The 26496-nt window shown below is 40.2% G+C and overlaps 1 protein-coding gene across 2 annotated transcripts; it reads left to right on the plus strand.

Moving 5' to 3' along the window:
* On the plus strand, positions 1-26298 carry fam107b (family with sequence similarity 107 member B). Of its 2 annotated transcripts, none has more exons than XM_083893547.1 (4): positions 1-116; positions 20996-21167; positions 23412-23568; positions 25110-26298. In XM_083893547.1, the coding sequence occupies exons 2-4, from the start codon at positions 21040-21042 to the stop codon at positions 25227-25229; spliced, it is 405 nt and encodes a 134-aa protein (XP_083749673.1). In that variant the 5' UTR covers positions 1-116; positions 20996-21039; the 3' UTR covers positions 25230-26298. The 2 variants fall into 2 exon arrangements, with proteins under 2 accessions (XP_083749673.1, XP_083749672.1); XM_083893546.1 differs by lacking the exon at positions 1-116 and adding an exon at positions 19513-19644.
* The last annotated feature ends 198 nt before the right edge of the window (positions 26299-26496 follow it).

Below are 26496 nucleotides of genomic sequence, written 5' to 3' on the forward strand. Positions count from 1 at the left end.
CGCTCAGACAGACACACCTTAACCGAAACAAGTGACGCGGACACGCGCTGATGTGGCCTGAAACCGGGCGTCCACGGAAGAATTAAGCAAGTTCAGCTGGAGAAGTCGACTTTGAGGTAGGTGTGTGTTCGTGTGTGTCCGTGTGCGGGGCTGCTTTTTGTACGTGTTTCATGAGCGCACTAACAAAAGCAGCGGCAGCACGTTTCTTTGAACTGAGGCTGACCCCGTCCACTGAAGAAACAGCGGGGTTCAGGGGAGAGAAAAGGCCGAGAAAGACGGGAAGACTGAGTGGGGAAGAGAAAGGTGATGAGATTGCTGGACACAAACTCTTGTTTCATTGTCTCCTTTTGTTGTTGTACGCATGACCGTAGCGACAGCGCCGTAGAGAACACAACACGTTGTGCTTGTTGTGCAGCAGCCAACGCTGGGACAGTTAGGATGCGTTCACTTTGTACCAGTGGTGCGTTCACTGACACTTTACACTTTTTTTTTTTCTGTGAACAATAATAGAAAACTACTGTTTATTAACCCTTTAGTGTATCTGTGTCCTTTAAAATTAATTAATTAATTAATAATAATGTTGTTTTGGCTAAGTGATATCACACGCATTTAAGCTGTACACAATCGCACATTTGTCTTTCGTGTATTTAAACAAAATATTGCTTTGTTTTTGGGAACTGTCCACAAGCAATAATGCCATCTCTACCCTCGAGGAGGCAAACGGCATGAGAGAAGACCATACGTTATGAATGAACTGTTTCTACAGTGTGTGTGTGTGTGTGTGTGTGTGTGTGTGTGTGTGTGTGTGTGTGTGTGTGTGTGTGTGTGTGTGTGTGTGTGTGTGTGTGTGTGTGTGTGTGTGTGAAAGAAATAGCACAGCAATGACTTAAGCCCTCTGTGTCCAAGCACATGGCTCCAGTCAGAGCTGTCATCAGGCACACGTACTTCACTAACTGTCATAACGCCTGTGTTCCAGGTATTACTCATGTTGTGGGGACCTATAATGTAAATTATTAAATTTTAAGTTGAAGGCATGCTGTATGGTTACGGTAGTTATAGTTTAAGGATAGAATAATTCTCCAGGAAATGAATGTAAGTCAAGGTAATGACCTCTGAAGTCATGTAAACCAGACTGTGTGTGCGTGTGTGTTTTCCATATGATGTTGCAACTGGTTTATCATTCTCAAAACTAAGATACCATACTCACTGTGGTATTTATCGTAGTGACTTATTCTTTCTGTCAAGCTTTAACAAGACATTAAACAGACTGGGCTGTATGTGTCTATAGAAGGTTGAAGTCAGGTGTGTGTGTGTGTGTGGGTTTCTGTGGTAGACACTGGAATGCACCACTCCCCAATGGTGGGTCATCAGGTGGTGCATGACGGTCCATGTCCCTTGTCGGGGTGATGTGTGCAGCTTAGTCAACCCTTGTGACAGCGTGTTGAATCAGTGTCACCATCTGTCGATGACAGTTGATGATTTCCAGCCAATCAGAATGAGAAGAGACACAGAAATGATTAAGCAAAAAGGACTATAGTCACCTAGAGGGTGCACACCAAAGGGCCCTACGAACCGTCTTCCATAGTTAAAGATCCACGGTGTAAGAATTGGTGACATCCAATGGTGGCTCTGCAAATGGCAATAAATTTAGCACTCACTTCTCCCAAGTGTGCATGGGAACTGCAGTGGCCTTCAAATACCAGAAAGAATGTAAACATTCACAACTCTCTATTCTCCCAGTCTTGGCTGTTTTCTCTGTCTTTGTCATTGGTTTATGCACGATCTTTAATGTGGGAGGACACATAACACATTTCCACTTCAACATAGGAAAAACCAGTTTGAGCTGTAGAGACATGTAGGCACAAGATGGCTGCAGGGCCCTTACCTAAAGCAAACATCTTTTTAAAGCAATTATACGTTCACACAAACATTCATGGGTTCATTTCCAACATTCTCTCCTAAATGCTACACTTTAATGTCAACATCATCTTCACAGACACTGTTTAAATTGTCCATCTTTCATGATAAATTCCGAAGTTCATAATAAAGAGGTCTTGCGGCAAAACAGAATACTGCCATCTGTTGGTAAGCAAAGTCATGTATGTGCTAGTTTCTTGTCCGTATGGGTGTTAAGTGTCTTGTCTATGGACACATAGGCATGTTGACTAGCATATCTGGGAATTTCTGGGTCTTGCGATTCTCGCGACAGCCCTACTCCTCAGCTGTAGTCCATTAGGTGTGTATGAGTGCAACTTTATTCCCCCGACACGTCAGTCTGAGGCTCCATCACAGTTGGTTATTGTCATTTGACATCAGCCAACTGTCAGGACTGTGCGTCCCGAGCCTCAGTCTTGGTTATCAGATGAGAGAAGTGACTAAAGCAGGTGCCCCAAATGAGTATGTTTTATGGTACGGTGCAGAGCTTTCAAGAGTGTGTGTGTGTGAGTGTGTGAGGTGGGAGGGGAAAGTTTCTTCCACATGTGTTAGTCATTTGGAGCGGAGTTTGCAAAATGATTTACATCTGTTTTCTGATCTTTGAACCCCCTTCTTCCCTCCTCTCTCTTTCTCCCTTCTGTTCCTCTTACTCAGTCTCATGCTGTCTTCTGTTTCTTGTAAGGGCTGATGCTGTCACTGAGTGTGCAAGTGTGTGTGTGTGTGTGTACGTGAGTGTGTGTTTGAACAGAAATGCTCTCTGCTCCATTATTATCGCACTCAAAGGAATTTAAATATGTGAATGAAATGTCTTGAGTTTCCATTTTATAACAGCACATGTCCATTAGTGGTTCTGGTGGTTTTTTTTTTTGTTGTTGTTGGTTTTTTTTTTTTCACCTGTATCATTTCAAGGACTCAATCTGACCTCAAGTAAATCAAAGTATCTGGGTCAGGTCTGGGTATGTGTCCAGGAGGGTGTAAGTGGCAGCCCGCACTGTTTTGAGTGCAGTATCTTCCACAGCCCTGCTGTTCTGTCTGTCTGTGGTCACACAATTGCTATTACTCAGCAGAAATGCACTGAACCTTAAGGCCTGCATGTGTGTGAGTCATTGTTATTAGTGCTTCACTCACATACTGTTCATTCCTGGTCAAAACTGTCTTTGCAGCAAAGGTTTTTCAAGTCTCTCCCCTATAATTAGCCAGTAAGAGTAAGGTTTCTCTGGGAGGGATGAGCATCACAATAACATCACTGGTGATCACTGTCCCACTATAACTACTTTATCATTTTGTCGTTATTGACACGTTGAAAGATAATCATAATGATTCATAACAATATCTTTCTAACTGAAGATTTGGAGTCGTGTCATTCTTTTCACTGCTGTCCACCGTGATTCTGCTGCCAACTTCTTCATTGGCCACATCATTTCTGTTCGCATTACCTTTAAGGCCACATTATACTTCTCCGACTGTGTAATGCCTTATCCAACGCATGGAGACCCCTCGAGCCTTCATACTTCTCTGTCGTGGTGACGGATAAGCACTGCAATTACCCGCCCGATCAGTAGGGGTTGCTACACAAGGTTGTTGTGCGTTTGGCTACAGTGAGCAATGGCGTCCGAGAGAGAAAGACTGTTGTTGTTGCAGCTGAATAACATTGAAACAATGGCCATTTCTCATTTTGAGGCGAGAAATTGGCCATTTAGAGTCTAAACATGTGCTGTGTGTATTAAGATATGACGTATTCATAGTTTGGCAGCGACGTTGTCGGCGGTGATCAGCTCCGCCTCTATGGACGCTCGGTGCGCACTGTGAGCCGGCACAGAGCAGCGTGAGCTCGGCCTGTCCTGAGGACCAATCGCAGCCCTTGCAGTCTCCATTGTCCCTTGACGGAGTGACAGACACTTAAAAAAGAGAGCTCTACGTGACCTATGTAGAGCATTTTACGCAGGGGTATAAATTGGGCTTTATTCCTGTCATAATAGGGAACTGAATTTCAGAGGTCACAGGGAGTTCTTGAACATAGCTTTCCAACTCCAACTGAGAGCAACCTTATGTAGCTCAATTTTGGATTCCTTGATGGCTACTTCCATACAAACACTGCTTCTTTCACCATTAATAGCGTTCTTTAGTATTTGTTTCACAGTCATACATGCAATTTTCTATCCGTAGACATGTTGCTACGCTGTTTGTGTGTGTAGAGGTTGGTTTTGGCTGGTATTGTTACCAATGGCTAACTCCTAGCTTCGAGTTCCATTTTGATAGCTTTCTCCTTGTCGACAAGAAAAACAACGGTGTGTAAACTATGCATTTGTAGCATTGACATCTCCACATGCGTCATAAAGACGTAGAACGTAACTATGAAAACGACTCCATCAACACAGGCACTAAACTAGACAAGTCGAGTCTAGTTTGTGTCTAGTCTAGTAAAAATGGCAGACCCATGAGCACTCAAAGAGAGAGAGAAAAGATTGAGAATCGAATCATGACCTTACAATCAAAATCAAATCAAGGATTTGGAGAATCGTGACACCCCTATAGTTTACATTTGATTATATATTACGTCCTGTTGAATCTTTTCCCAGCCCTCCGGTTACATAACAACGGATAAGTGCATCTTAAGAGGAAAGCTGGGCTTTTGTTTACATGATTCAACAAAAATGTGTTAGATAGCTTTGTTTTTACAATCTGTCTTTTCATTTTCTCACAGACCTTAATCTTATGACGCAATGCAAACACAAGTGATGCAATCACAGGATCCAACGACAGCACACAGAATTTTGTTTCTATTCTGTTGTGGTTTTGTTACTATGGTTTCCAGATTATGATGTCACATTTCAGGTATTCTGAGAGAGAGAGAGAGAGAGAGAGAGAGCGAGAGAGAGAGAGAGAGAGAGAGAGAGAGAGAGAGCTGCAGTGGTGGGGTTTTTATGGGATGAAGAATCGAGTCAGACGTGCAGAGGCCAACGGCTTAGTGTTGATTTAGAGAGATAAGATGTATAAATATATGGATGCTTACCAAAAAAGACTAAAACAAACACAGACACACCTTAAGGGACTCTCAATGAAGCCCATCGATTTTCCTGCTGTAATGCTGGAGCTTCAATCACAATAAAGAACCATTACGGCGCTGACCACATTGTGTAGGACGGATGACACGCATAGACTCTAGATGCTTTCCTCCATGCTTGTTAGATTCAGAGATAGAGAGTCTGAGACTGAGATGCATGAATTGGATTAAGTTCTTTTTAAATCTTTGTCAAGATATATGATACAAACAGGAATAGAGGTGGGAGAAATAATCTATTTTCCGACTCAACGCGATTCTCTCAAAATATTATGCAAACCGAATTAAGCATTTTAAGACACTGCTAGGTTGAAAGTAGGGCTGGACAACCTGGATTAAAAGTTTACGTGTGGAGAGATGTTGGCTTCTATGAAGTACAGGCAACATGACCAACATGCACGACATGTGACGTGACCAGTGGAACTAAACAGGAACATAACTTTGTCCACTGAAGAAGAACAGAATTTCTGGTCTCTCTCTTCCAGCCTGAAGTTGATGGTACTTCCAGAACATGTACCATGTACCCATACTGCTTTTGGAAACTTCCATCGTGCAATGAAACCACATGATTATGATTGCCTACTATCCTGACTAAAAATATGCACCCAGTGTATATTTTGTGTCATGTCGAGCATAAAACATTGAGGATAAAGAATCCCCATTTGGCCTGTTTTTGGATACCTGGGGCCTCATGTACAAAGGTTGCGTACGCACAAAAAAACGTGGCATACGTCCTTTTCCACGCTCAATTTCAGGGGCCTCATGTATAAACCGTGCGTACGCACAAAAAGACAGCGTACGCTCGCTTTCACGCACACGATGGCATTTTTAAAATGTATTTGGCGTGGAACCGTGCGGACCGCAGCACAAACTCTCGAGCTGCCGTGAGAATTTGCAGAGCGCTCTGCAAACTCTTGTCAGGTGGAGACGCTGCAATATTAAGCTCTTTACAACTTAAAGTTGTAAAGTTTTTCAAAGTTATATATCATAAATTGATGCGTTGATCGCACACTTTCCATCTTTTTATTGTATTTTATTTCTTTGCTGCCGCATTTGTCATTGTTCTTCAGGAAGGAGGCGTCAGAGAGGGCGTTTTAGAGTCATTTGTATATTAATTTGTGGGTGGAACGAGGGCGTGGTGTGGTACTCATTCACCTGCGCTCAGTTTTACGTTTGATGGGATTTATAAAGAGAAGGTGCACAGGACTCGGTGAAATTGCTGGTGAAATTAGAGCTACAGAGCTTTCTAACAAGCCCCTGTTTGTGTCCCTGTGTTCAGTATCCATGTCAGTAAAAGCAGGTGTAAAGTTGGAAATGTCAGCCGTGGCGCACTTCTGCATTCATTTATTGTGAGAAAAAAAAAATTAAACATGAGTCAAAGTGTGTGTTGTGAGCAGATTATTGTATGACCTGTTGCGGTCACACTTCGACGGTGGACAGAAACCCTCCGCTTCACCTCCACCTTGAGATCTGACCATTTCTTTTTAATCTCTGTGTGTGTGTGTGTGTGTGTGTGTGTGTGTGTGTGTGTGTGTGTGTGTGTGTGTGTGTGTGTGTGTGTGTGTGTGTGTGTGTGTGTGTGTGTGTGTGTGTGTGTGTGTGTGTGTGTGTGTGTGTGTGTGTGTGTGTGTGTGTGTGTGTGTGTGTGTGTGTGTGTGTGCGCTGCTCGGATCCTACGGCATTTACAGACTCACACGCTCCCACACGTCTTTTTTTTTTTTATCCCTGTTGACGTGGTACCAAACAAAATCTCCCTGCGCGTTTTCATTCATTCACTAGAATCTCTTGCTCAGACTGAAACTCCTTTTCTTTCCTTCGTTCATTGCGTTATTTGATGAAATAGGTGAATTGCGGGTCCTATTTAAATTGATTTGCATATTTAAATGGGGGCGTGGACAGGGAGGAGTTTGGCACCTCTGCATGTGCGCACACTTTGATACATCTGAATGTATTTGTGCGTACGACTGTTTCTGTGTTTTGCCGTACGCCAAGTTTCTGTAGGAAATCAACGCAAGTCTTTGTACATGATGCCCCTGGTTACCTCATTATCTGTGTGTGCGTGCGTGTGCTTGCAATCAGCTTCCACTCCTGTGTGTGTGTCTCTCTCACTAACTCTCGAATGTCTCTTTAGCCTAGGTAGCATTTGTTATTGGGGGTTTTCTCTGCTACCATGTAAACAAAGGAGAACCTCCCCAGTCCTCCCCGGAAATCCTTTATTAATCCTTTATAGCCAATGAGATTTGAGCTCCCAGCTGGGCTTAGCCAGTAGACAGTAAGGAGGGTGGGACTCAAGCCCCATGCAGGGACAAACATCAGTGAAGCACAAGGCTTTGTATCTGGAACTGGAACAGACAGCAGAGCCATAACAAAGACCCCCCCCCACACCCCATGACCGAACAGCTCTTGACACTTGCAGACTAAGAGACTGTGGCTTTTTTTACGATATCTGGATTTTACACCACCAAAGAGACTGATATTGCTGCATTTAAAAGGATGGTGTGTGTGTGGAGAGTACAGTATATACTGTACTCCTGTGTTTACATGTCACTGGGGAGGAGCCACATGAAACATGCATGTTCGCGGTCTGTCTGTAATTTGTCTTCTTGCTTAATGTCTGCTTTGCAGGACTGTCTAGAGATGCTGTACGTGTGTGCGTGCAGTTCAACTCTCTCAGTCAGTGCCAACTGTTCTCTTAAGATCTACACATATACATACAGGACCATGTGTCAGTGTCAGCTGTGAGACCGTATACACCAGCCTTTTGTGTTTGACTAACAGGTGTGACCCCACACTGCCCCCACCACCAATCACCCTGAACCGGTGTTCAGAATATAGTTTGCTTCTGCACTTTGATTGTAACTTTTATTAAAGAGACGTCTCTGTAATCCAAATGTTTGTGTCACTCAAAGCCGTGCTATAGCATGAACCAGAGCTTCACAAATGTCAGAGTACTGAGGACACATAAAAGTTTGCAAAATGGCCAAGGCCCTCACCCAGATGTGTGGATTAGCACAAAAGTAGCAGAACACTTTGGAAAAAATATAGAATTGAGTTTGTCCAACTAAAACTGCACTTTTAAAATACCTGTAAACACCGTAGTTCATGGGTGTCAAACTCTGGCCCACGGGCCAAATTTGGCCCGCCGTGTAATTTCATTTGGCCCTTGAGGCAATATCAAATTAACATTAGAGCTGGCCCGCCGGTATTATTATACACTTATCTATGTGAGCAACTTTTCTCCTCAATGAAGATGACGAAAACGTCTCACAGGATACGTCTGACTGATGAACACCTTCGTTCGATAATGAAGGTTGCCTCAGCTCAAAGCCTGAACCCCGACATTTACGAACTAGCATCCAAGAAAAGATGCCAGGTATCTGTCTTGGGCACATCCGATTAGATCACTGTGCCGCAAACTGAGCAGTAAAAAGGCCTGAATGGTTGATTTATTCATTGTTATTTTATTTTCAAATTTATTAGCTTGTGGAAAAAGTTAATGTTGATATTTACCTCAGAAGGCTGCAAATGGAAAAGAGGCATTAAATGTTTTATTTAAATTTTATTTAATATGCCATTGATGTTTTTTCGTTTGTTTTTTGAAAGTTGATTTTGCACTTTTAAGTTATATAAGCGTTGCTTGTTCCATATTCAGTGTTAAAGCAAATCAGTGTAGCAAACTGAGCAATAATTAACATTTTATTCATGCACTTTCTCTTGCTACTTCAAGGCTTGAATGTTTGATTCATTCATTATTGTTATTTTATTTTCAAATTTATTATTAGCCTGTGGAAAAAGTTCATTTTGATATTTACCTCAGAAGGCTGCAAATAGAAAAGAGGCATTAAATTTTTATCCATCCATTATCTACCGCTTATCCTGTATTTAGGGTGCATTCAATTTTTATTTAAATTTTATTTGATATGCCATTGATATTTTTTTATTATTATTATTTGAAACTTGATTTTGCATGTTACTATAAAGTTATATAAGCCTTGCTTGTTCAATATTCAATGCAAAACTTGTTTGGGTCCCTATTAAAAGGTTAATTTGTTCAACCTTGGCCCGCAGCTTTGTTCAGTTTTAAATTATGGCCCACTCTGTATTTGAGTTTGACACCCCTGCCGTAGTTGGATCCGAGTTGGATTAACACACCAACATAATCCTCCTCCGTTTGATGCAATTTTCATTGGGAGTGGCCAAAATGGACAATATGCATTTTTTTGTTTTTCTCTTTATGAATAGTAGCAAAATTACCAGTCCAAGCTGGTTTTTGGCACCCTTCCTTGAGGGTACCAGAGTTTAATGATATGGTATGGTCAGCTGATCAGTGTAAATATCCCATTCCAGTCCAGGCAAACACCCACAGTCTATTCTCATACAATGTTTGACATCTTGTTGAGACAAACGGAGCAGGAAAAAGAGTCTGTCTGTATTGCAGACTTTAGTGCAATATTGCCTATGCAAATTTGTGTTCTGCGTGTTCCTTCTTTTTAAATATATTCCCTTTTGATGGATGCAGCTACACTTAGCCTGAAAAAAGCTGCGTTGAGAGGACAATAAAGTATATCATGTCAAAGCTGTATGATTATAGGTCACTTTGTGTGTGTGTGTGTGTGTGTGTGTGTGTGTGTGTGTGTGTGTGTGCCCCTACTATGCTGTTGTCTGCCCCTACTATGCTGTTGTCTGCCCAAAGCAAGAATCAGTGTGCAGGTTCATCACATTCCCACAGCGTGACTCAAAGTGGTGTCTGGGCTTTTTTCAATCCATCCCATTCATTCTGTAATCTGCCTCAGCCCGGGGCTAACAACACACAGCTTCAAAACTGCACATCAGTGTGGAACACACACCACCATCGACGTGGACGTGAGAGTTCACACGTGGAGTTAAAGCATGACATGCAACTTCTGTGACTTATGCTTATTACTCCACTTCTTTATTGATTTATTGATACTCTACTTCTACCACTTTTTTTTATTTATGTTGATTTATTTTACTTTTAAATGTTAAATGTTTTTTCAATGCCCGCAGTCTATTCTCATACAAAGCTTAACATCTTGTTGAGACAAACAGCCATAAACTGAGGAGGAAACAAACAAGCTTCTGTATGTCCTCCATTGTTGTCCCCTGAATTGTTGTTTGCTGTGTCACGTTCGATGTCATTGCACAGACCATGTCACGCTGATGACATCATCGGGAACAGCGCACACCCTACTTACCAAGTAAAGTACTGTTCTCAGTCGAAATGCATGTCTGACCCAGGGCTTTACTGTTCCGAACTGTGCCAAACTGTGCCATGATGGAAACATGCATAAGACAATATCTTGTCTCATGTCACAATATAAATGTAATATTGATATATTACCAAGAACTGTCGGGTCTGAATATCTTGCTGCGTTGAACTCTTAAGAGCTGGATGTGGACTCAGTCAGGCTAATTTGCAAACACCAAATGCAGCCATTGTGGTTTTCCGGTGGGTGCCAAAATTACATTTTTGCCTTTATAATGCTTCCTTAATGTACTGAGAATTTGTTGTTGTTTTTTGAGAAGTGGAGTAGTCTGTGTCCAGTTAACAACTAGCCTTTGTCCAATGTTCACACTTCAGATTATTACTTCCTTATTTTAAAGTTCAGTCTAATTGTTCTGGTTCCAGAGGAAATCTACATCGAGAACAGTCCTCAGGAGAGAAGAGGAGAGTGTTTTCAGCTGTTTCAGTGCAAGTTACGGGACCTATATGGAAGTTCAAGGGAGTGAAATTCAGATGTTTCTGGCATGCGTAGTGATGAGTCTGGGTCATAACGGTCTATGGAAACACTCTGTTCTGCCTTTAATAACATCACACAAACACACACATTAAGCTCATGTCTTTCTCACATGATGCTTTATGTGTTATATTATCCATTTCCTTTTCTGCGTGCACGTGTGCTTCTGAACCCTAAAACCCCCCTGATTGTACGTTCCCATACCCTTCCTAGTGACATCATCATAGTATTGTGGGAGTCGGGCAGCTGCCTATAGAGGACAGTACTTGATGAGGCCTCAGAATTCCCCTGCTCCTCTTTGCCCCAGACCCTGAGTCTGAGGCAGGAAATACAAAACAGACCTCAACCCCCAAACTCCCCAGCATACTTCTGAGGAACCATTTTCTCCATCACTTGATGTCTTTCTTGTGTCTTTTCTGTGTCTTTCTTCAGATTGTCCCATGGTTTAGTTTTGTTTAGGCAAATGCAAATTAAAGTTAGATGGATTATTATGCCTAAGGAAACAGAGCAAAACAATCTCTTCCTTTGTTGTTTTGAAAACTTTTTTAGTAAACTCTGCATTGTTTCAGTAAATGTTGTCACCCCACTCTAAATTCTGTAGAACATATGCCAGGCCTGTACATGATGCTGTAGCACTGCTACACCAGAACCGGAGAAAAAGACGTTGCGCATCCGCATATGGAATGTGCACATTTGCAGGGAGACTAAGGAAGGGAAATAAAAATTAAAAAGCAATCAAACCAAATAATCTGGAAACACAAGATGAGGAAGATGACGATGACAAAGATAAATGACAACAAATGCAAGAGATGAGATTGTGAGATTATGACATTGTTGATTGCTCACAGTAGTGTATTGGTTGTATACATAAAAACACACAAGTGGCGTTTTGAGATTGTGTTTCAGTGCTCACAAAAATGCTGATTTCATGTGAACAAAAAGGCGATTAAAAAAAAAAAAAAAGATTAATTTCAACTGGTTACATTTGTTAATCACTCACTCTGACACAACTGTTACCTCTGTCTAAACTCATCTCGATCATCTATTAATTTGTTAATAGATAATTGACTTTACAGCCCTAGTTTTTTGGGGGTTCTTCTTGCACAGAAATAATTTGTTTTTAAAAACTTATTAAATGATGACCCACTTTTTAAAGATGACAAACCAATGTGACCCAATTCACAATGTAAACTGTGACAAGAGCAAATTTGGGCTGAGAAACCAGGTTCTTTGAGGTTGAAGCGTAAAATTAAAGTATCGTTCCAACCCAAGTTCCTGTGTGGCTGCGAGGGTTGGATAACGTGGCTTGCTAAGGTAAAGTTGACCCCAAATCGTTACAACCTAAAAACATTACTATAAACCTATTTTATATTATAAATTATTTCAAAGATGTGTGTGTGTATATATATATATATATATATATATATATATATATATATATATATATATATATATATATATATATATATGTATATATATATATATATATATGTATATATATATATATATATATATATATATGTATATATGTATATATATATATATATGTATATATGTATATATATATATGTATATATATATATATATGTATATATATATATATATATATATATATATATATATATATATATATATATGTATATATATATATATGTATGTATGAGATGAGCGCTGTCTGAACAGTACAGAAACAATGGCGATTTGGTTGAAGTCTGGGATTATTTTGGGACTGTCAACAAACAAACCACGGTGTTCAAGCATCGGTTATACACAGCAGTGAAGTTAACTTTAAGTTGGATATTCGACAGACATTCGCTTCGGGGAAACGTCTTCCTCGCATCACGGTTGAAGTTGGCTCCACATTCACCTACAGTGCGACTCCATGGTGTATTTGTAGTTGTAGTTTCTGTGAGTGGGTTAAAATGTTATTTTATTGGATAGCACTTCTATCACTAAAAATGATAGAATACAGGCGTATGTGCACAGCTTATTGTCACTTCCAGACCTCCAACTCTGCTTCTCTTTCACTTTTTCTCTCATTCTCTCTCTGTCATGCTTCCTCTCTTTTACACACACTCCCCCGCTCTCACTCGCTCCTCTCAGCTGTCAGGAAAAAGCCTGTCTATATGTGTGTTTTAATTGAGGACTCCTTTAGTTGTGGCTGAATGGTCGCTTCATTAACAGAAAGGCAAGGAGACACACACCCAGATCAGTCTGTATTATTATACTTAGCATTGGGGGGAAAGTGTGTGTGGAGAGAGAGAATAGGGTGTGGGGGTTGCTTTAGGGTTATTGATGACGCAATTTCCCCTGAGAGGTGGACCTCCCATCTGTGAGCGGAATAGACGGGATAAAGCCAACAAACAGAAAAAAAAAGAAGGAAACTGAGCAAATGAAATGGAGGTAAATGGGACAGGGAGGAGCTATCAGCGCAAGAGAGCAGATGGCAAATTGAATTTCAAGAATTTTTCAAGTATTTTTATTCAATGAATCGTCAGTTCTTTAGAACTGCAGCCAATATCAAGAAAATATACTAAACGTGGTTGTGGTCTGTTGTCCGCGGTCACGCAGGCTGCTCACTAACCAAAGAGAACCACCAGTAGCAAAAAAACAAAACACAAGTTGAGTCATGTTTATCTGATGTATTCTGAAATGCTGATCTGTGGAATTTCCTCTGTAAACCTGTTCCCAGTGCATGTTTGTGCTGGATATTGGGGAAACTGTATCCTAGCGAGAGAGGTTGACTCTGGAGTGGGTGTGGTACGCCATGTCTTCACAGCCAGCACGAGACAGTTGACCGGCCAAACCCCGCCCATGTGCAGAGCTCCAGGATGGTCTGCCCGTGCGTTTGTGTCTGTATCCTGGAGGGAGATGGAGGGGTGGGGGTTGTGGCGGTGGGGGGGGGGGGGGGGGTCAGTTGGTGAATCAGGCCACCAGCTGCCCTCTGTCCTCGCCTACGTTTTCTGTCTCATCCAGGCTGCAGCAGGAAGAGGGACACTCATGACAGACGACGAGGCTGAACCTTGTCATTATACAGCATTTAGTTCCCCATGTTTTGTTCATAGAAAACATATGTCATTAGCTCTTCAGTCGGTCTTACTTCTGTTCCAGTAACAAACCACTTGTTTGTAATTCATAGTATTATTTGTCTGCTTCTTACCATTGAACTAAAAGATGAGTACTGATAATGGCCAGTTACTGTACTCCCTCTCTGTCCAATATCATTACTCTTTCTGCCCATTTGTGCTCCCCACCACTTAGAGGGCTTTTTATTGCATAGATTATTTTGTGAAGAGGTTGCCAATTCGCCATAATAATAGGTGCTTTCACACAGGAGGGACTTTGACAAAGTTCTGTAAAACTGTTAAGGAAAATCCACACTTTTTTGTCTGCTCCACAAAGTTCTGTCATAGGTCCACATTGTCTACAGGTCTACATTAATTAGCCTAACTCAGTTGTTGTTACTATTTTGTGCAGATGTGACATTTAAGTCCCAGGCTACAGTCAGTCCTCCTGTCTCATCCATGTCAAAGACATCAGCAGTGTGGCAGCATTTTTCAAAAGTAGATGACGGTAAAAAAGTGAAACGCAAACTTTGCAAGCAACAGTTTGCCTTTCACAGCTCTACTACTAACGTGGCATATCATTTAAAAACGCTAAGCTAAGGATGCTCTGTCCGTTTTGAGTATGAACATATCAGAATTATTAGCATATTTCAATGTTTTAGCTGCAGGCGCACCTGCCCGCAACAGTGGCAGCGTCCCGCGGTCTGCTTGTGTCTCAGCCGTGAAGCTTAGCTTCTATGTTCTGTCTCGCTCTGTGTTCCTCAACAGTTAACTCTTGGTCGACTAAAGCCCTGAAATTTCGACCAAAAATCGACTAATCGACGGGGGGTACTTTGTGAGTGCCGCTCTTTTATTTTGAAAAGAGTTCTGATATGTTCATACTCAAAACGGACAGAGCAATCTGAGCTTAGCGTTTTTAAATGATATGTCATGTTTGTAGTAGAGCTGTGAAAAGCAAACTGTTGCTTGCAAAGTTTGTGTTCCACTTTTTTACCTTTGTCATCTACTTTTGAAAAATGCTGCCACATTTTTGACAAAAAAATTTAGTCGACCAGTCACAATTTTGGTCGAGCCAGAGCGTGTCGACCAATTAGTCGACCAGTCGACTTTGACTTTACAGCCCTAGTTTTTTGGGGGTTCTTCTTGCACAGAAATACACTGTAAATGTTGTAAACACAACAAACAGAGCAGAATTAGAATTGAAAGTTCGCCCTGGATCAGTGAATAATATTACCAGATGACCACATTCACTCATTTTAACCTGAAAAAATGGTTTACTTGCTCTTTAATAGAATGCAGCATTTCCATCTTTTCCAGACTTGCCAACTCTAGCTTTACATCCAATATTCATAGTGTTGTAGGTCTGTTTTCCAAATTTCAGAGATAAACACTACATATGTGCTTCTTGTCAGTAAAAAACAGTTTGTTTTGTTGTTTCATGCTGAGCAGACGGTAACCCTACTGCAGTAAGAGCAGCAAGGATGAAAACTGTAAAACTGCAGGCAGGGAAACAAAAACAGTGTCTGCTTATCGAAGTTAAATACCTGAAACAAATGATCACAGATTTCTTATCTGTTTAAATATCGGATCATGTACTTGCATCATAGTCTGATGGTTAATTAATAAATGAGCATGAGATTTTAAAAATATCTACAAGGTATCAACGTTATTTGTGAACTCACTTCTCTGCAGTACGTGATGATACAGGGGCTCCGGGGTGTCGGCTTTATGGCGTTTGTGCATCACCTTAGTGCTACCATGGAATGAGAGTTGCGCTTCACAGAGATTGCATTTAACGTGTTTCGCTGGTTTATTTTCTGTGAAATGGTCCCAAACTTTGGAAACTTTGGGTCGGAGTTTTCGAGACTCTTTGTCTGTTTCCGCCATAATTAGTGCGTTCTTCTTCTCTGCTTCCTTGCGTGATGTAAACAGCGAGCAATACTGCCCCCAGAACTTCCTGTGGCTAGTTCTGGATAGCTCGAGTGTGTGTTTGACCATGTTTGTTTGTGAAGCGGCCGGTGTGTGATTTACAACAACAATAACACGATGCGTCAAATCTTAAATTTTAGCGCCAACAAATTTTTGTAGTAGACTAATCGTTGCAGCCCTAGTAGCCACAGTCACACAGTATACTTACTGCTTGTGAGCATTTTCTTTTCTTTTCAGATAAGAAAATGCAATGCAGGCAATGCAGATACAGTATGATTAATAAGTGAAAATTCAATTTGGATTTCTTTATTTTGTTTACACAAAATCTTATTCTGGCTTTTATATGTATAAGCCTGCTGATTCAACAATGTGACATTTCCCATGAGATGAGCTCACAGTCACATGAGGATGACGGGAAGAGAGTGAACAGAGGAAAGTCCTTTTTTTTTTAACCAGCGGTCTTTCTGCTTTTACTGGATTCTCGTCTGACCCACTTTTTCTCCTTTCTTTTCCATTGTTTTTACCAAGCTTCTTGTTATATCCTTTGACATATTGAATTCTTCAAATGAGGCACCCTGTCAGGTCTTTTGGAGTCTCATTGTCTGTAAATGTATGTATAAGTGTGTGTGTTTGTTTGTGTCTCTGCTGTGAGGGCAAGTCGTCTTCAAAACCAATAAACAAACCAGATTTAATAAGATTCCTGGAACACAAGGCAGTTAGTATGTCTCCATGCAGAGTTAAGCACCAGTCCACAGGACCTTATTCCATATATACATATATATATATATATATATGTGTGTGTGTGTGTGTGTGTGTATATATATATATATATATATATATATATATATATATATATATACGTATATATATATATATACGTATATATATACGTATATATATATATATATATATATATATATATATATATATATATATATACGTATATATATATATATATATATACGTATATATATATATATACGTATATATATATATATACGTATATATATATATATACGTATATATATATATATATATATATATATATACGTATATATATATATATACGTATATATATATATATATATATATACGTATATATATATATATACGTATATATATATATATATATACGTATATACGTATATACAGTATGAGCATATAGGTATATATGTATATATAGTTATATATGTATATACACATATATACTGTACATGTATATACATATACATGTGTATATATTGTATAGACATGTGTATATATACATATGTGTATAAATACGTATACATGTATACACATATATACATGTATAGACGTATATGTGTATATTGTATAGACATGTATATATATGTGTATACATGTGTATATATATATGAGTATACATGTGTATACATGTATATAGACGTGTGTGTATATACATATATATGCGTATATATTGTATAGACGTGTGTATATATACATATATGTGTATAAATGCATATACATGTGTATATATATGTGTATACATGTGTGTATATATATGTGTATACATGTGTATATATATGTGTATACATGTGTGTATACATGTGTGTATATATATGTGTATACATGTGTATATATATGTGTATACATGTATATAGACGTGTGTGTGTGTAAAAGCAGAATAATTGTAAAGCCAAACTACCAGTGTTAAGACTGACTATAACTAGGGCTCCAATTTGAGGTTGCACGTGTCTTTTGAACTCCCTATGTCACTTCCTCTCTCCCTCGGGGCGCAGCGGAAGTCTGAGCAGATGTGTTAAACTAACGGACACTTTGACAACACTGGCGGTCTGTGAGTCTCTCTACCCCCCCCCACCCATCACCCCCACCCCAGCTTCCGCCATGAGCACAGCCCTGCCTTTGATGTGCTCAGCACGTGTGTGTGGACCCCGTTTACCGCCTTCACACACAGACACACACACCGTCACTGTGTCATGACTGCTGTGTTACAGCATGTTCCTCTAGTTAGAACCTAGTTTTTTTTTAATTATATTGCAATATTTGTTATATAGTCCATATACTTATAATAAAAATGTAATTTATTTGTTTCAGTCAATAATTGTTGTTTACACGTTATATCAATGGACACAATGTTTCAGGAAAACAACTCTTGAATGTTTAAGTTTAAAGAAAATCAAAGACTTATAACTGAACTACAGTGCTACAATGCCAGCGAGAGGTCATGTGATGCTCATAGGCCCACTAGTGGTCATGTGACACTGAATCCTGCTCACTGCTGCATGCATTCAGGCAATGTGTGGAGTTTTAGTGCATGTTTCATCGGTTTTTGCAAAGTTTTAAGTTTTAATAATAATAATATATAGATAATGTCAGTTTGCATATCTTAAACACAACGATCACGATATTGCCCACCTCTACACATAGATTCAGATTTGTGTTCACAAGTTGCTGAAATAAAAACTAAACAATGTGACTGGGGCTGCAGTGATTCATCTATTTAGTAAATCAATCAAACTACTTTTTGGTTATTGATTAACAAGTGAAGGTGTTTTTTTTTCTTAATTATTAAAATCACATATTAAATGTGAACATATTCTATATATTTGATCCATATAACAAGAAATCATTATAACTGAATAATAAAAGTTTGTAAACGAATTTGAAAACAACATCATCATGAAGATTGGGAAACACTGCTCAACATTTTCTTCAACAAACAATACACTAAGAATAATGGACAGATTAAATGTGTCTAATCTGGGATTAGAAGAGATTATTTTTTGTGTGTACTTTTAAGATTCAAGATAATTTATTGCCAGTTCATATGACACAATGACACACAGGGCACTGTTTTACTCATCCATCCATCTATTATCTACCAGTATATGAATATATATTTATATATAATATATGGTTAAAATCTTAAAATAACACAAGAGAAATGGCATCTCTCACACACACACACTCATTCAACCCATTCAATCAACTTGACAAAGCCATGTTTTAATCAGTTGTTTCATTATATTCATTCCATGTATTTTTGTGTCATTCCTGTGTCTTTGTTCTGCAGCAAAACAAACCTTGTTTACTTTTTTTTGCTCCTTTGTTATGCAACTCACATGGTTTAGTTCCTGGAGTGTGAGAAAGACGACCCCTTGTGGTTTCTTACCATCATTACACTGACCCCCCTTTGCTGTCTACTGTTGTTTTGATGCTGAGGGCACATTCGTCATAATAAATTGATTATAAAAAAAACCACATACATTGAATTGCAGTCACAGTATCTGTAATAATTGCAGTTGAATATTTTTTTTAAAAGATATGTACCACAGGAAATGATGGTAACTACTTTGTTAGCAATAGTGAACATTTGACTATAAATGTTTTCCCTCTTTGCACTTTTCTGTCACACTTCTTAAATACTCATTCACATATGGGCTTTGGTGACTTGCTGAGCTGAGAATCGAACCCACAACCTTCTCGAGCTCTACAACTGACCCCCCCATCACCAGAATCTCACAGCACGATTCCCATTCCTTGGTCACAATAATTAAAAATCACAATATTTTCAGGCATGTCGATACAAATAAAAACAACAATTTGTGCAATAGTTCTCAGTCAATTCAGAATCTTTGAGGATGAGACACAGTTTTTACATAACAGCTCCACTCAGAGATGTGTGTTGAGCGAGAGTGGGAGGGAGCAGAGGGGGAGAGAGAGAGAGAGAGAGAGAGCTATTAAACTGACTTTGAACTGCGAGCAGCTCAGCAGAAGACAGACAGATGTGCAGAACTCCTCTCCTTATGTGAGACGGCAGCACGTTGTCAAAGGCTTTTCCAAGAAAAAGCATTTCCCTGTCAAACAGCAGCGATGACGACAATGTTCAGATTCCCCGTGTTTCCTCATCTGAAGGGTGAGTTCTGTGCTGAGACTGAGTGTCGTTGTATTTTTAACAGCCGTTAAAAGTGAATTACTTGGCTGTTTTAGTACATGCGCGGTATGCGCATTTTTGCATTCAATTTAAGTAAAAATGAGCACTTATGGTAGCTGAAATAAAAGTAATTCACCTTGTTTTTATTAAGGAAACTGTAAATCACAGTTAATGTTCAGGGTTCTTTGTAATGTGCTGCTTTAAAATGAGTCACTTTACTCAAAGCATGTGTGTGTTGTAGGTAAAGGTCCTGAGTAACTTCTGAAATATGTGTTTATTGAGGTTGTTTCAATGTGGTTCTGATTAATCGTTTCATTGTTGTTGTTGTTGTTTTGGTCTGACATGAGGACGAACTGTTCCCTGATATTCAGTCAGTGTGGAACAATTATGTAAGTCTGATGCCTGAGAATCAGTGTTCAGATGCTCATCATCAGGGGGAAAAGAAAAAACCTGCTGAGACTTCTGTCTCCAAATAGACAGATACAAGTCTTTACTTGCTGCATCTGTTCATTATTATTTTAGTTGATGGGACAATTAGCAGCTTCATGGTTTCATTATCGTCTGTTGTCCCTGAGCAGGAGCAACATCTGAACTCATCCATCCATTCAATTTGTTAAAGGTCGCAGGGACAATGTGTGCAAAGGGCTGCATAATTTATAGAAAGTGTGTGCATATTGCAGAGGGTAAGACTATAAATATGTTAGAATTGTCCTGCGTTTAAATGTAGATTAGATGTGTGTGCGTGTGTTTTCTCCGTGTTCTCAAGTTTCCTTCCACAGTCCAAAAATATGCAGAGGTTAATGTGACACTACTAAAAGCGTAGGAGTGAATGTGAGCGTGAATTCTTGTTCGTATCTGTGTGCGTTTGCCTTGCGATGGACTGGCACCCTGTCCACGGTGTGACCCCACCATCACCCTGTGTCAGTGGTATGATAAAGCAGTAGATGAATGTGGGCTGAGCACACTTGACTTAAATCTCCTCCTCTTCTTCCTTTTCTTCCAATAACTTCAGGCAGGATTTACACTGAGAGGAGTAATGCTGCCCTCCACTGTTCAAAGTTCTCTCTCACAGTTCTTCTCATAAGTCTCTTAATCAAAGTTCTCCTTTGTCCTCATTCCTTAATCCTTCTGGATTCTTCCTCTCTTTCTCAAAGTTGCCTCTCAACTCCTCAGTCCCATCCTCCCATTCTTCCTCTCCCACCAGTTATTGTCTTTACGTTACGTTCAACATTATCACATATATTGCATGTTTTCTTAATACCATAATCCTGATTCCTGACCCTTCTCATAGTAAACGAAGTTGCTTTATTTTCTTTTGTTTCTGTTGATGCAGATCCCTGTGACCCTGGTCTATCACTGTCACCAGGGAGGAGTGTCATGGCAGAGCCAGACTATCTGGAGGGAGACTGTGATGAGCTCATCAAACCCAAAAAGCTGATCAACCCGGTGAAGAGCTCCCGAAACCACCAGGACCTGCACAGAGAGCTGCTCATGAACCAGAAGAGGTCAGGAAACCAAAACACAGAAACAAATACCACATTTTCTGATTAAACAAAACAAACAAACAAAGAAAGAAAGCAACAACAAATGGCTGAAATCCAGGTCAAACTGAGACGATAATCAAAACCACATGGGACCTAGTGGAGCAGTGTCACACACACTGTTTCCATTCTGAAAGGAGGACAGTAAATGAAAATGGCATAGCTCAGTTTATCTGCACACAGACTGACTTCACTGCTCCCTCCAACATCATCGACAGCAGTGTCAGGATGTAAACATTTCATAGAAGCTATTACATAAACCCAGTGTACATTAGTGTGTCATAAACTGCTTATGTAAAGATCATATCCAGGGTAAAGGCTGCTCATACAGCAGGGAATTTCCACACAGCCTTTTAAGTCTAGACTGGATCGTATGAATCTGTTTGCATCCTGATCACTTTCACACTCAATATTCATATCTTCCATTTCCAAAAGCTGCAGCCCTGTGGCCGAGCTATAAATAGCAACATAAACAACACATGCTGATGGCAGCTGTTACATCACAGCAGTTACCCTCTGTGTGAGACCGGGCAAAGACGGACACGATGCAGGCCAGGCATTAATAAACGATGAGGAGAGATGATTGTTATTTTCCATTCAAAATGTGGCCTTGCAATAATGATAATACATTTTATTTAAAAACGCTTTAAATATATGTTTTTATATCTACAAAATGCAGTAGTCGCATGTAGTGAAAATATGTAAATAAAAAATTAGATAAATCTAGTGGACTTTGAAGGGGATGAACCTGTCCTGTTGTGTCCTGTAATGTCCTGTTGTTGGTTTCTGTCCTGTCCTCCTGTTCTGTCGAGCACTGAAACGATGGAGAGTTGTGCCTACACGGTGCATTAGTCACAGGGAGGAGAGTGGGGAGCGATGGGGTGGATGGATGCATGGATGGATGCAGTGTTATGTAATGAAGATTACAAAACGGTCTATAGCTGAGGGCGTTTCACTGACCCTTGCTACACACACACACGCAAGTACAGAGGAATTTCACCCGCCCTGGTGAAGCATGAGAGCAGTGGAGGTGTTGACGTGTGGGCTTTGTTCACCACATTCCTCTGTGTGTGCTGGAGGGCATGCAGCCCCAGTAGGAGGGGGCATGAGTGGGATGGTCCGGGGTGTTCATGTCAGCTTTATGACCTGGACTTATTGCTCTCACTGATCTTGAGCCTCCTCCGTTTTTGTTTCTGCTCAGTTATGTTGCAGCTTCTTAAGACCCTCACTGTCAACAACCAGGACAAGCAGCAGTGACTTTATATAACACTGTTGTACATCGGCTCCCCCTCCCTTCTTGGAACTCCGTGGGCTTGGTTATGTAATCTCCTGGATTTAATAATGAATTTAATTAAGACGTTGTTGCTGAACTGCAGTCAGGTGGGCACACTGTTTTTCTTGTGTGTGTGATGCAGCTTGTTCATCTTTTAAGGTAAAAGCCCTCAACTATAAGGTGAAGTTGAGTCATGTTGATGAGCTGCACTATAATTGAAATGATAAAAGTCGTAGAAATTGAGTTTCAGACCAAAGACACTCTCGGTCACTTTCCTGCTGCCACTAATCCTTCACAGGCTGCACTCTTTAGTGCGTTCTGCCTTTTATCGCTGACTGTCTCTGTCTTAAGTACTAACTTCATCCTCAGCTCCTCTGTCTTTCTTTCACTCTCATCATCTGGAGGAGTTTGGAGCATTGCATAATAACATTTGCACCTCCACGCTCACACTTAACTACTTTTTTTTGTTTTGCAACACAAATCCAAACTATTGCATAATACTCACTCTGGCTCCCAATAATTGTAATCAAAGCCTCATTGTAATAAAATGATGTCATATAAACATGCAAGTCTGAAAACCCTGGTCCAATACAGCCCATTGTGAAAGAAATTCCACTCTGAATGATTTGGGATCAAGACGTCCTGGTTTGCTGCGATCACATTGTGTACGCAGATTAATACATGAAGAACAATCGGTTTGGCTCAAAATCAGAACTTTTCCCATAACCCATAAACTGACCTGTTTAATCCAGAATGTGTAAAACAGATCAGTGTGTGATCCCAGAACAAGGTCAGGGTCCTGGTGTGTTTTATACATGTATGTGAACACAGTCTGTCCCCCTCTGAGTGGTTTTATTAGAAGCATGTGTTTCTGTAAGCTGCTCATTAAGCTTCTCTGTATTAACATGCTGTTTTCCCTGATTGGTTCTTCACAGGGGTCTCGCTCCTCAGAATAAACCCGAGCTCCAGAAGGTGCTGGAGAAACGGAAGAGGGAGCAAGTTCTCAAGGCCCAGAAGGAGGAGCAGGAGGCGCACAAGAAGAGGAGCGACCTGGAGATAGAGCTCATGAAGAGACAACAGAAACTAGAGCAGGTAAATCATGGACAGCAGAAATATAAAGACACACTCTTACTGTATTTGAGCAAACAAAAACAAAACTGAAAAATGCATGATTTCTGGTCTTTGTTGGGTGTTTTTTTTTTTGCTAACTCCAACAGTTGGAATGCTGAGTCAGCAATTCCCAACTATTGTTTTCCCATGTCTACATTTTTAGGTCACTATCTTCTTTCATACTGTAGTTCTGATCACACTCAGACAAGGTTTCCATTCATTTGAAACAGAAAAACACAAAGAATTTACTTTTTCTCATTCATTCTGACTTGTTTAGTCAGTAATATGTCAGAAGATGTTAAAAATAAAATGTAGATAAGTGTTTCCCAAAATCTGGGAATGATGATGTTCTCAAATGTCTTGTTTTGTCCAGAACATGTTTTAATCATTCAACAGAAACATTTGAGTAATCGATTATCAAATTAGTTGGCGTCAACCTGTCAAACCAGGTCCCTTGAAACTTCTTTGTTAAAGCTCACATAGAGTGGTCCTGTTGCACATATATGTTAGTTATGGAGGTCTACTTACATACATTAACTTGTTTTTATGGTCAAAAACCTCCTAGTTGCTGTAAACGAGCCGATTGAAATCACTGTTCCTGAGTCACTTTATTTCAGAGTGAACTCTGACCCCCAGAAGACAGAGTCTTGTGATTGGCCAGTACTATTCAGCACACCCGCTCACAGAAGCGCAGCTCCCCCCTCTGGAATGGTGGATGCACTGATACTCATTATCAAAACATTGTTTTTGACCCTGACTCAGTGAGATCTTGAACCGAAAACCCGGTCCGGTTACGTAACCAGCATTTCTCCTGAACAACAGATCCTCCTGCTCCGGGCACTAGTCCGGGCACATCCGGTTGCGTACATTGAACCGCAGAAGAAGAATAACGTCCGCTGCGGAGGTGTTTCACGAGCGACAGTGTCTTCTGACTCTGGGTCTGACTCCGGGTCAAAGTCATAAAAGGGATTGCGGCGGGGAGTCGTGAAGAAGCTATTTTTAAACATTTTTAAAACAATGTTTTGATAATGAGTAGCAGTGCATCCACCGTTCCAGAGGGGGGAACTGTGCTTCTGAGAGCCGGTGTGCTGATTATGTCACTTCTGGGTACTGGCCAATCACAAGACAGTTGGGAAGGCTCTACGCTGGCTGGCCAATCACAACACACTCTGTCTTCTGGGTGTGAGATTTATGTCTGAAATATCGCGGGTGAGGACATCATCAGTAAGGAGACATTTATATCGGCTCATTTACAGCAACTGGGAGGTTTTTGACCATAAAAACAAGTTAATGTATGTAAGTAGACCTCCATAACTAACATATATGTGCAACAGGACCACTCTATGTGACCTTTAAGTCTTGCAGGCGTTCAGGATCACATGAGCAATATTCATCTATTATCTGATTATATTTATATATATATTTATCCTGTACTGGTGCTTGTGAGAAATGTGTGTAGATTGGGAAGTTGACCAGTCAGTGACAACAATAATGGATTCATTCTCTATAATTTGAATTTGCAGCTGGACCTGGAGCAACAGAAGATGGAGGAGGAGCAGGAAAACACCCCTGAGTTTGTCAAGATGAAGAGCAACCTGCGCAGGACCAAGCAGGAGACTGACGGCGAGGAACGAACCACCTAAAAACCAGCAGGGGTGTCTGAGTCGAGCTTGACTGCGTTTGTGATGTCTGTCGGTGACGTGACCATGGCTTTTCCCAAACCTAGCTGTTCCTTCCTGCAGTGAGGAGAGACTTTACAGACTAAAAAAAAGGACCCCACCGTCGACTCACCTGGACTCATCGCCGCTCCTCGCACTCACCCAGTGGCACACAGCTCCCCCTGCAGGAGGAACCTAACACAGACATGTTACATGCGCCTCTCAACGGGAGGCAAAACAAGTCTCCAGCGAGCTCTGCCGGAGCAATGAAACAACAGGCGTGCACTCACGCAGGAGTTTTTCACCCCCTCTGGTCTCAGTCCTCTCTCTTTACTGTCAACAACGTTGTTCTCGTTGTTATTTTTTTGTTTTTATCTTCTGAATCAAATAAGGAAAAGTGGACACTGGATTGACTCTTGAAGCTGTGTAATGTAAAAGCCAAAACAAATGTGCTTTTGTTATTTATGTTTGTAGCTTTTAGCCCAATGTATAGGGGAGGACACTTTTAGTGGTTCTGCATTTTATTTTTATTTTACAGAATAGTTTATGAAGCCAGAACAGGACAAAGGGAGTGTAAGGTTGTGTGAAACACGTGTTTTTCCTTTGACTTTATTTGAATTTTTTAACATGCCATTTTTCCTCAACTAATGCAAAATGTTTTAGAGCAATAGTGGAACTCCCGGGCATGAGAGTGACATTTTCTTTATATATTCTGTTGTTTTGTATGAATAAAAGTGTTACATAATAAATAATTTAAGCTTTTTTTGTTTTGTTTTGTTTAAAGTTGGTCATTTGGACAAAGCCTCCAGCCCTGTCTGTTATTCCTTGTGTGCTTTTACCAACAGAATATTTTGGTAGAGGGAAGAAAAATGATTGAAAATGTGCATCTTGAGATATCTTCTGTCTCCTGAAACAACTGCGTTTCCTGGAATCACAGGGGAGCCATAGAGCATGAGCAGATTTAAATCATCAAATCTGAACTTACATAAAATCACACACTGAGAAACTGTTTAAAAATGACTTTGATGAGTATGATGGGTCTAAATCTCTGGTTTGTGGGTCTCTGAGAGATGACCGCTGTTATTATCATGAGAAAAAGTTACAAAAATGATTACCCTGTTCTTCACCTGAATCTTCTTTTGAATAAACCTACTTTTAACATGTTCCTTTTGTTTTCTGTGGAATTTCTTATCTCACCAGTAGCACGCTTTTATTTTATTTTATTTTATTTTTTTATTTTAAGCAGTGAGTC

The sequence above is a fragment of the Microchirus variegatus genome (genome assembly GCF_963457635.1).
Source record: "Microchirus variegatus genome assembly, chromosome: 8".
Taxonomy (NCBI): domain Eukaryota; kingdom Metazoa; phylum Chordata; class Actinopteri; order Pleuronectiformes; family Soleidae; genus Microchirus; species Microchirus variegatus.